Source organism: Bos mutus, chromosome X (assembly GCF_027580195.1).
Source record: "Bos mutus isolate GX-2022 chromosome X, NWIPB_WYAK_1.1, whole genome shotgun sequence".
NCBI lineage: Eukaryota > Metazoa > Chordata > Mammalia > Artiodactyla > Bovidae > Bos > Bos mutus.
The window spans coordinates 106,888,895-106,899,823 of NC_091646.1; the positions used below are offsets into that span (position 1 = coordinate 106,888,895).

Here is a 10,929-nt window from a genome sequence, read left to right on the forward strand (position 1 = left end):
AATTACTCCAAGTCTGTAGTTTACCATTTACTCTTGGTATCATATATCCAAAGGGTTTGGACAAATTTTTGTAGTTTCTTGAGGTGGAAGTTTTGGTTATAAATTTGAGGGTTTTCCTCTTTATTAATATTGGCATTTACAGCTTTAAAAAGCCCCTTGAGTACCTCTTCTACTGCATTCCTGAAGTTTTTGTATATTTTGTTTTCATTCATCTCAAAGTACTTTCTAATGTCCCTTGCAACTTCTTTTTGATCCTTGGTTATTTGGTAGAGTGTTAAATAATTTCCACATATTTGTAAATTTCCTCTGTCCATCTATTATTGATTTCTAATTTCCTTTCACTGTAAACAGAAGTGGTGAGAGTGGACATCCTTGTCTTATTCTTGGTATTGGAAGGACAATTTCAATCTTTTCACCATTAACTATGATGTTAATTATTAAGACAAATAATGGCCAATAGATTTCTGACAAAAATGCAAAGACAAGTAAATGGAGAAAGAACACTCTTTTCAACAATTAGTACTGGATAATCAGATATTCATAAGCAAAAAAGTGAACCTTAACATAAACCTCACACCTTATATAAACATTAAGTCAAAGTGGATCATAGACTTAAATGTAAGATATACAATTATAAAACTGTTAGAAGAAAATAAAGGAATAAACCTTTTTCATAAAATCTAGTGTTTTTAGACATAATAAAGCACAATACATTAAAGAAAAAATGGATAAACTGGACTGTATCAAAATTTAAAATATTTGCTCTGAAGCAAAAAATTTGCATACAGAAAACTACAAAATTTTGCTAAAAGACATAAACAAATACAAAGACATTCTGTGTTCATGGATTGAAGATTTAGCATTGTTGTCAGTACCACCCAAAGTGATATACAAATTCAAAGCAATACTATCAAAATCTCAATGATGTTTTTTGCAGAAATAGAAAAATCTGGGAATTCTCTGGCAGTGCAGTGGTTAAAGACTCGGTGCTTTCCCTGCTGTGGGCCTGGGTTTGATCCCTGGTAAGGGAACTGCTGCTGCTAAGTCGCTTCAGTAGTGTCCGACTCTGTGCGACCCCATAGATGGCAGCCCACCAGGCTCCCCCGTCCCTGGGATTCTCCAGGCAGGAACACTGGAGTGGGTTGCCATTTCCTTCTCCAATGCATGAAAGTGAAAAGTGAAAGTGAAGTCGCTCAGTCGTGTCCGACTCTTCGCGACCCCAGGGACTGCAGCCCACCAGGCTCCTCCGTCCATGGGATCTTCCAGGCAAGAGTACTGGAGTGGGGTGCCATTGCCTTCTCCAGGTAAGGGAACTAAGATCCCACAAACCATGTGGCATGGCAGAAAAAAAGGAAATAAAAAAATCTATCCTAAAATTCATATGGAATCTCAAGGGACTCAAACAATGAAAACAATTTTGAAAAAGAAGAGCAAAGTTGGAGGTCTCGTACTTTCTGATTTCAAAGTTTACAACAAATCTATAGTAGTTTAAAAAGTGTGGTACTAACATAAAGACAGACATGTATACCAATGGAATAGAATGGAGAGTCTGGAAATATACTCTTTCATTTACACTCAAATGATTTTCAGAGAGTGTGCCAAGACCATTCAATGAGGAAAGACAGTCATTTCAACAAGTAGTACTGGAAAAGCTGGATATCAAACATGCAAAAAATGAAGTTGGACCCCTTATATATGAAGTTAACTCAAAATGGATCAAAGACCTAAACATAAGAGCCAAAACTATAAAACTTTTTGAAGATAACATAGGAAAAACAGTTTATGACATCAGACTTGGCAAGATTTACTGGATATAACAACAAAAGCACAGGGAACAAAAAAATAGACAAACTGGACTTTATCAAAAATAAAAACTTTTGTGCATCAAAGGATACTATTGACAGAATAAGAAGGCAACCATAGAATAGGAGAAAATATTTGCAAATCATATATCTGAAAAGGGAGTAATATCCAGAATACATAAAGAACTCCTGCAACTTAACAACAAACAACCCATTTAAAAACGGGCAAAAGACATCCTTGTACATTGCTGGTATGAATTTAAAACAGTATAGTCTCTATGGCAAACAGTATGGTGGTTTCTCAAAAGATTAAACATAGAATTACCATATAATCCAGAAATTCCACTTAACATATTCAAAAGAATGAAAGCAGGGACCGGAACAGACTGTTGTACATCCAGATTCATAGCAGCATTATTCACAATAGCGAAAAGACAGACATTACATAAGTGTCCATTGACAGATGAATAGATTAATAAAATGTACTAGATACATACAATAAAATATTATTTAGCCTTAAAAAGGGAGGAAATCCTGATACATGCTACAATATGGATGCTAAGTGAAATAAGCCAGACACAAAAAGACAAAAACTATGATTCTGTTTACATGAGGTACCTAGAATATTCAAATTCATAGAGAGAGAGAGCAGAATGGTGGTTGGTAGAAGGTAAGGCAAGGGGAGAGTGGGGAGTTAGTGTTTAATGGGTACAGAGTTTCAGTTTGGGAAGATGAACAAGTTCTGGAGATGGATGGCGATGATGGCTGCAGAACAATGTGAATATACTTAATGCCACAGAACTGTACACTTAAAAAATAGTTAGAATGGTCAATTTTATGTTAGGTATATTTTACCACAATAAAAGAAAGTTTGCTCTGCAGAAGACACTGTTAAGAGAATGAAAAGACAAGCTGCACACTGGGATAAAATATTGTAAATCATATATCCAACAGAGAATTGTGTTTGACTATATAAAGAACTCTCAAAAGTCAACAGGAAAAAATAAACAACTAAATGAAAAACAGCAAAAGATTTGAACAGACACTTCAGCAAATAGGATATAAAGATGGCACATAAGCATATGAAAAGATGTTTAATATCATTAGCCATTAAGGAAATGCAAATTAAAACTACAATGAGATACCACTTCACAGCTATTAGAATAACTAAAATAAATACCAACAATACCAAATGCTGACAAAGATGTAGAGCAATTGGAACTCTCATACATTGCTGGTGAAAATGTAAAATGGTTCAGCCACTCTTGAAAATGGTTTGGCAGTTTCTTATAAAGTTAAACAAACACTTACCATATGACCCAGTAATCCCACTCCTAGATATTTACCTTAGAGAAATAAAAATTTCATGTTCACACAAAAGCCTGTACAAGAATATTCATATCAGTATTATTCATAATCACCATAACCTGGAAACAGCCCAAATGCACTTGATGGGTGAGTGGATAGACAAACTTTGGAACATTCATACAATGGAATGCTACTCAGCAAAAATGAACTACTGATACACACAACTTGGATGAATCTCAAAAGCACTACACTGCATGAAAGAAGTCACTCTCAAAAGATTACATTTTGTATGATTCTATTTGTATGACATTCTCTAAAACACAAAATCACAGTGATGGAGAATAGATCAGTGATTGATTGCCAGAGATTACGAGTGGAATTGGGAGTGACTTCAATGGATAGTATGAAGGAGTTTGAGGGTGATGGAGCTGTTCTCTATCCTGATTGTGGTGGTGATTACATGAATCTATGTGATTAACATGATTTACAATTCACAGAATTGTACACACACCTCCCCCCCAAATAAACAGGCAATTTTATTGTAAGTTCATTTCAAAAATAAAGTAAAATATTAGCTACTATATCATCATCAATAGTTATACTTTACTGATTAAAAATATTCAGGATTATGAAATAGGATCAAAAAGACATTAAGGTCATTTTATGTCTGGTACAATAACTTAAAAGGTATAGAGAAAAAAATCAACAACACTAAATGTTAAAGCTTTAAACTTCTAACTCCTCTTTAATATTCTGTATCAGGATTATATGCTCCCTGTGGATCATGTCCTACAAACATTGTCATATACTGAATATGAAATTAAATAAGAACTCAACTTAGAAGTCTGGGACCCTAGGTTACATTCCTAAATCTAACACTGTAAGAAAACTCTCGACTTGCCTTTTGTGCCTAATTTTATCTTCCTCTTCATTGAGGTCATGTACTTGTCTGCACTTGTCTTTTTGTGGTATGCTGTGAAGGTGTAAAGCAAGGAGTTTCAAAGATAGGAAACAGAACAGATTCATACACTACCCACCCACCCCAAATACCAGGTACTGCTTTAAGTGATTTACATGTATTACCTCTCTTAATCCTAACAACCCTACAATACAGCTACTATTAATATTCTCTTGAAGGAAATCAAGCACAGTATGGTAACTTGCCCCACATCTTTAGATAGTAAGTGGGGGAGCCAGGATGTTCCCAGCAGTCTGTCTCCACAGCCCATGTTCTTGATCAGCAAGCTATAATGTCTCTCCACAAAAGCTGTTTCTTCATTCCTTCCTTCACCACTGCTCTTCCATGTCTATGGTCTCTCTCTCTAACAAACCACTCATTCTATTGACTTTATTGTCTAAGCATAGAGGAGTCCTGATTCTATGGATCTAGTTCTGCCCTCTCCCTGGAGTTTCACTGCTACATTTCCATCAGCCTCCTCAATATCTGCACTGGATGATCCTGCAGTCTCAAAAATTTAACATGTTTAAAATCAAACTCATCATCTTTCCTCAAAATTTTCCCATAAAGGCTTTCTTAATTTTGCCAACTGTTAAGTCACACAGCCTTGAAACACCTGGGATATCTTTGACACAGGATCTCCACTAACCTTCATTCTCAGTCAACAAGTTTTACCAATTGTTCTTTTGTAATGTCTCTTATAACCATACCTACTTCTCTTTCCAATTTCTTTGTCATCATCCTAGTGCAGCTCTTCCTGAAGAAATGACCGTGATTACTCCTAAATTGTTTTCCCTGCTTCCAGTTCTCCCGCTCATGTATTTGATTTACTGGCCACCAGATTCATCAAGTTCAGACACTGCTTTTATTATGTTACTCCTGGTTCAAAGACCTTAACTATACCCAAGATGACTAACTGAATAACTAACTCCATGTAGATCTATACTACTTGCCAAATAAAGTTCAAAAATTTTAGCTATCTTTTTAACTTTGTCTCTCACAATACCTCCAAACATGACTTAGTTCATGACATCTGCTACAAGTGAAATGCCCCTCCCTCTCCTTCCTGAAGACTTGGTAGTATTAAAAGAACATTTAAATCTTATCTCCTCTGAGAGGCCATCTTTAGTCACATCAATGCACAGTGACCTTTCCCTTCTCTGAACTCCTATAGCACTTAACAACTGTATCTAGCCTTGTTACTAAATGCTGTGCACTTCTCTCTCCAACTAGATTCCAACTGGCACAAAGTCAAGAAGTCATTTCTTAAACTTCTGCATACCTTCCATAGCGCCTAGCAAAACTTCTCTGTTAAATCCACTCTTTCTGGCTAAGACACACATTTATCTGTATATTTTGTGCTAATTTATAGTTCCACCTCAGGACCCTTCACAATCTAGCCTCACCTACCTTTTCCAGTGTCATCTTCTGCCAGTCCTCACCATGTCCTACACGTCCTGCCACAATGAACTTTTCACTGTTCCCTAGACACACCAGGTTCTTTCACAATCTTGTTCCTACTCACCTACTATCCATAAACACCCTCTTCCCACTATTTACTGACAAATGCCTGTTGATCCATCAAGACTTGGTACAAGTACAAATATAAACTCCTGACTCCCCCAACTAGACTTAGATGCTCTATGTCTTAGGTCCCCTCAGCATCATTTACATCTCTACAATAGCAATTTCCAGGGTGTACTGCAACTAACTAGGTACATATTTGTCTTTCTCGTGGGACTATATATACATTCCTCAAGAGTAGCAATAGTTCATTTTTCCCCCACTCCCTCCACTAACTCTTCATAGTTAAGGCCCTGATGTTAAATCTTTCTGCCAGTGAAAGCGTATATCAAGTCAGTGGTGATCACATACCTTGGTAATAAAGAGCCTTGAGGAAAGAGTGACGATCAGCTCCCTGAAATAAAGAATTTTCTATTTCCATTTCTCGCCGGGTCAGCTGTTTGCTCTTTGCAAATCTCTGTGGCAGGCAAAGGATGCGCTGACGCTCTGAGATCCTTTCCTCAATATCTTGAAGACGGTTCTGTATTGCTTCAGGGGTTGCCCTAAGTCTCGCTCTCTGAAATTGGAGAAATGAGACGGCCTGAGATGGCGTATATCACAGAGGACACACCCTGAAAGTGACAATCTGATGCCTTAAACAAGAATGAAAATGATCAGGGCGCCAAAATGGTCATTTATAGATATGTCAGCTAGGAAGTCAAGGAGCGGGAATTCCCTGGTGGTCCAGTGGTTAGGATTCTGTGCTTTTACTACTGAGGGTACAGGTTCAATCCCTGGTAGTGGAACTAAGATCCCATAAGCCACATGGTACAGCCAAAAATAAATAAAATTAAAAAAATAAAATCCTATTTGTTAAAAAAAAAAAGTCAAGGAGCAGCATCTCTTTTACCAAGGTCCTTACCTTAAAAACCAAAGAAGATTTAGATACAAGCTCAGTGTTTTGAGAACTCAAAATGAGAATGTTCTCAGTATCAAATGAAGAAATTGTCCTTTTTATTCTCCAGAAAAAAAAATTGCCCCACTCACCTTTTCACCTGAAACATGGCTCTTCCAAATCAAGATTTCTGTTTCATTAAGCCCCAGTTCCCTGAGAGAAGCAGTCTCCTGGTCCTTCTCATGCAGTGTCTGGAACTGGGACAAAGTCATAGTCCCAGCTGCTTCCTTCCCAAAGGGCTTATACATAGTACCAGGAGCAAAGCTCTCTTTCTTAGATACACATCTGCAAAACAAGCAGGAAGAGAGTAAGAACATCTTCAAGTTACCACAATGCACAGAAATGGGGCGTGCCATTAGAAGGCACAATGAAACTCAGGGGCAATTTCTCTCCTACATCCTATGTCTAGGTTAAAGCACTACTACAATGATACGGAATTCCACCAGTAGTCCAGGACTAACAAATGACTGAATCAAATATTTATTTACTGAACACTTACTATGCATCAGACACTGTGCCAGGTACTGAGGATTTAACAGTAAAAAAGACAACAGTTTCTGCTTTGTGCAAGGAACTGTAGAAGAGTGGCAAGTAAGCAGGCAATAACACTACTGGATTATAAGTACTATGAATGTTAAAGGAAGACACAGGAATGGTACTCAGCCCAGACAGAGTAGGATATGGAAGGCTTCCTAGAAGAGACACAGAAGTAAAACCCTGACTAATCAGTAGAAATCTGTCAAGGAAAGGGGGGGTGAGAGAGCAGTCTTCCACCCAGACTTGAAGAGCTATCTGTCACCTGGAGCTGAGGGTCTATGATACTCTTTTTGCAAAATCAATACCTACTCCTCAATGGAGACAGAGGTATCCAGTTGATGCTGAAGGAGGCTTTTCAGCTGCCTCTCCCCTTCTGTTTCCAGCTCCTCCAGGACATGCTCATCACTCTTGACACAGCTATTTACCCTGGAATAGATACAAGGATATATACAGAAAGTAGAAGTGACACTGAATCTCAAAATATATTCTTTAGCTATATTATCTACCATTAGTGATCCCATTTGTTCAAAGATACTTCTCTATTTGTTGCCCTTTATCACTCATTCCACAAACATTAACTAAGTACCTGTTTATACACAATGAATGCACTCTGCTGGGTACTGATGGAGTCAAAGATACACAAGACACAGTCCCTCTCATTAAGAAGCCTGCAATTTATTTAGGGAAAAGTAATAGATATGGATGTGTTGTATACAGGTGCCTAGGGTGAGGGCAGAGCAGGAAGGAGGGAGGGAGGGAGAATGAAAAGCACAGGGAGAGACTGACAGAGAGAGGAGAGAGAAAGAAAGAAGAGAAGAACGATATAAAGAAGCATATGCCAAATCAGTAGGAGTTCACAGAAGAAATAACTGGGAGGCAAGGTAGTAAATGAAGACTTTGGAAAGGTAATTCTTACACTGGCATTTGAAGGACTCTGTGTGATGAAGGAAAGAACAGGGAGAGAGAGCATGAAGAGACAGAAGTATGTTCTGGGGGATAATAAGAAATTTAATTTATCTGGCATTCATGTATGGCAACCTTGGGAGATCATGTTGGAGGGATAGTTAGACTGTGAATGGCCTTAAATACACCAACTAAGAGGTCTCAAACTTAATGGACAGGTATTAGAAGGCAATTTATTAGGCAGTTAAGTGACATGGTACAAGCGATGGTTTAGGAAAACGAATGTGGTTATAATAAGCCTTATGAATTAGTAAGAACAAAACCAGAAGAACTAGTTAGGAAACTATATAATTTATCAAACATGAGGTGATGAAAGTTCAAAGTGGAGTGCTAATAGTGACAATAGAAAGGAAGGCTTAAATGAGAAAGGCCTTTTGAACATAGGGGTAAGGAAGAAATGAAAAATAACCCCAAATTTCAAGCTGTGTAACTGAGCGATGGGACCAATGAACTAAAGAGGAAGTTCCAAATGGAGTAAATGGTTTGGGAAAGGGAAGTCATTCTTCTTTTAGCCATGTTGAGTCAACTAACTATTACAATTGAAATACCAGCATGAAGTATCAGGAATGCTTCAAAGACATACTGAGCCTGAGGTGACAGAAGGTGATATTGGCTAGAAGGAAAGTGAGAGAGAGAAGAAGTGTTGTATAGATGAGAGTCTGAGGCTGCGCATGGAAATCTTGAGTCATCTGTATTGTCAGGATCTGGAGCTGTGAGAGAGGAGATCTCCAAAAGATAGAGTATAGAAGCAAAGGTGAAGGGGATCATAACATTTTATAGCTTAAGCACTACTGTGTGGATATCTAGGTAATGCTAAATAACGAAAAACTCTGAGCATAAAGAAATAGCAGGACCATTTAAGTGTGCAAGAACAGATTTTAAAAGAAAAAAGCAAAGTGAGTTAACTCGATGAGGAAAATAAATACTAAATACATTTCTTAGCCCTTTACTATTGGGTTTATGATGAGACCTAGAAGATGTATCAGAGAAGGCAATGGCACCCCACTCCAGTACTCTTGCCTGGAAGATCCCATGGATGGAGGAGCCTGGTAGGCTGCAGTCCATGGGGTCGCTAAGAGTCAGACAGGACTGAGCGACTTCACTTTCACTTTTCCCTTTCATGCATTGGAGAAGGAAATGGCAACCCACTCCAGTGTTCTTGCCTGGAGAATCTCAGGGAGGGGGGAGCCTGGTGAGCTGCCATCTATGGGGTCGCACAGAGTTGGACACGACTGAAGTGACTTAGCAGCAACAGAAGATATATCTCTCATAGTTATAAAGAAAATTCCCACACTCTAGAAAGACTTATAACAACTTTAAGATCCATAGGCCCAGGGTTTTAAAAAATTCCTTTCAAGTATCTTAATATTTCCTTATTATTTAGAATTCTGAAAGTTCTTGCTAAATTTGAAGTTGCTTTGAAATGAATAAATCATAAATACATCAGCACACATAAATTTCAAAAAGAAATGTACAGTGAAAATAGTGCCAGAAAAATTCATACAATATGTGTCTATATAGAGCTGAAAATGGAATAACACTAGCGACATTTTGTTTAGATATAAATTCATATGTGGCAAAACTATTTAAAAAGAAAAAAAGCAAAGAACTGATTAAGGCAAAATACTGGATAGTGATCCTCTCAGGGAGGGAAGAGAAACACTCAGGAGCACACAAGCAGACTTCTGATACTGGTAATGTTCTATTGTAGTGAGGACGACTCTATTATTATTTTTTAACCTGTATATATTCATAATTTTGCATGTATGAGAGATATTATAAACAAAATTTTAAAGGCATTTTGAAGCAGGGAAAATCAGAAACTACTTTTTTAAGATGCAGAAACTAACGGTGCAGGACAGCATCATACCTGTAAGAATTTAAATGCACCGCCTTATTCCAGTGATTATTCTACTTGCAGAATGAATACAAAACTAATTTGATAAGGAGTCTTAAAAAAGGTTTCGTGTACCGTCAGTACTCGATTGCCAGCGCAGGCTTCCAACAAAGATCAGCCACGTTAAAGCTGCCATTTCCTGCAGAACCGGTAGGGGGAACTGCTCGCAGCGGTGCCTTTCTTTTCTTACAATAGATGGATACGGGTTTGTTACTTTGCTTCCAAATTTGTAGAAACAAAGTATCACTTGCTTACTTTCAGGTCTGAAAGTACTAAACAGTCTCTGAGCCCGAAAAAATCCGCTATAAACACAAACACTGCACATAAACGCGCCCACCTTGAGCCCATTTCTGAGGAGGGAGAGGAGGTCGGGCGGGACAGGAAGGATCTGGCCCGGGTTTCTACGGCACAGACTGGTTTCATCAATCGATCAAGACCCTTTTACCTGAGTGGGTCGGTCTGAAACATAAAGGAGCCATAGCATCTGTCCCGGGGCCAGCGCCGCTGCCTAGGTGCCTGTGCCAGGAGGGCATCCCTACGGGGACCGGCAGCGGCGGCGGCCCTTCCTGAACTTCGCCTTACAGGCCTGTCCAGCCCGTCTCCCCTTTTCCCTCCTCCTCTGTCTTCCCGCTCACACGAAAACCTATGCTCAGAACGTGACATACCCCAAACCCAAAGTAACAAAAGCCATTTGAAAAGTCAAAAGGTAGAACAGAGCGCCCTTCGCCGTCTGTTCTCAGACAATCCCTTACCTCTTCATGTTTCCAAAGGCCCCTAGATCTAACTTGGGTACAACAGGCCGCGGACTTCAAGTCCCAGAACTCTGCGCGGCCGACTCGAAGGGGTTTGTGGTGGAGCGTGGTGCTCTGGGAATTGTAGTCTTGCGGAGCTAGAAATCGAAAGCCCGTACTGAGCAACCGGTATATTGTAAATTGCCCGAATATTTCTCTTGGATTTCTCGAATAGGTTAAATATAACACCCAAAATATCCAGCTCATAAACCTAG

The 10,929-nt window shown here is 38.7% G+C and overlaps 1 protein-coding gene across 3 annotated transcripts in view; it reads right to left on the minus strand.

Annotated features, from left to right (window-relative positions):
• The window catches only part of RBM41 (RNA binding motif protein 41), a 75,470-nt gene extending 64,746 nt beyond the window's left edge, over window positions 1-10,724 (minus strand). Inside the window, exons 1-5 of one of the 3 annotated variants that reach the window (XM_070366441.1) lie at window positions 10,676-10,724; window positions 7,373-7,489; window positions 6,619-6,811; window positions 5,944-6,148; window positions 4,012-4,083 (exon numbers count right to left, since the gene is read on the minus strand). In XM_070366441.1, the coding sequence (XP_070222542.1) occupies window positions 4,012-4,083; window positions 5,944-6,148; window positions 6,619-6,811; window positions 7,373-7,489; window positions 10,676-10,683 (595 nt within the window). In that variant the 5' untranslated portion in view covers window positions 10,684-10,724. Of the gene's footprint in view, window positions 1-4,011; window positions 4,084-5,943; window positions 6,149-6,618; window positions 6,812-7,372; window positions 7,490-9,998; window positions 10,018-10,675 lie in introns of those variants that run through there. The other 2 variants (XM_070366443.1, XM_070366442.1) reach the window with 2 other exon arrangements.
• Window positions 10,725-10,929: the final 205 nt, after the last annotated feature.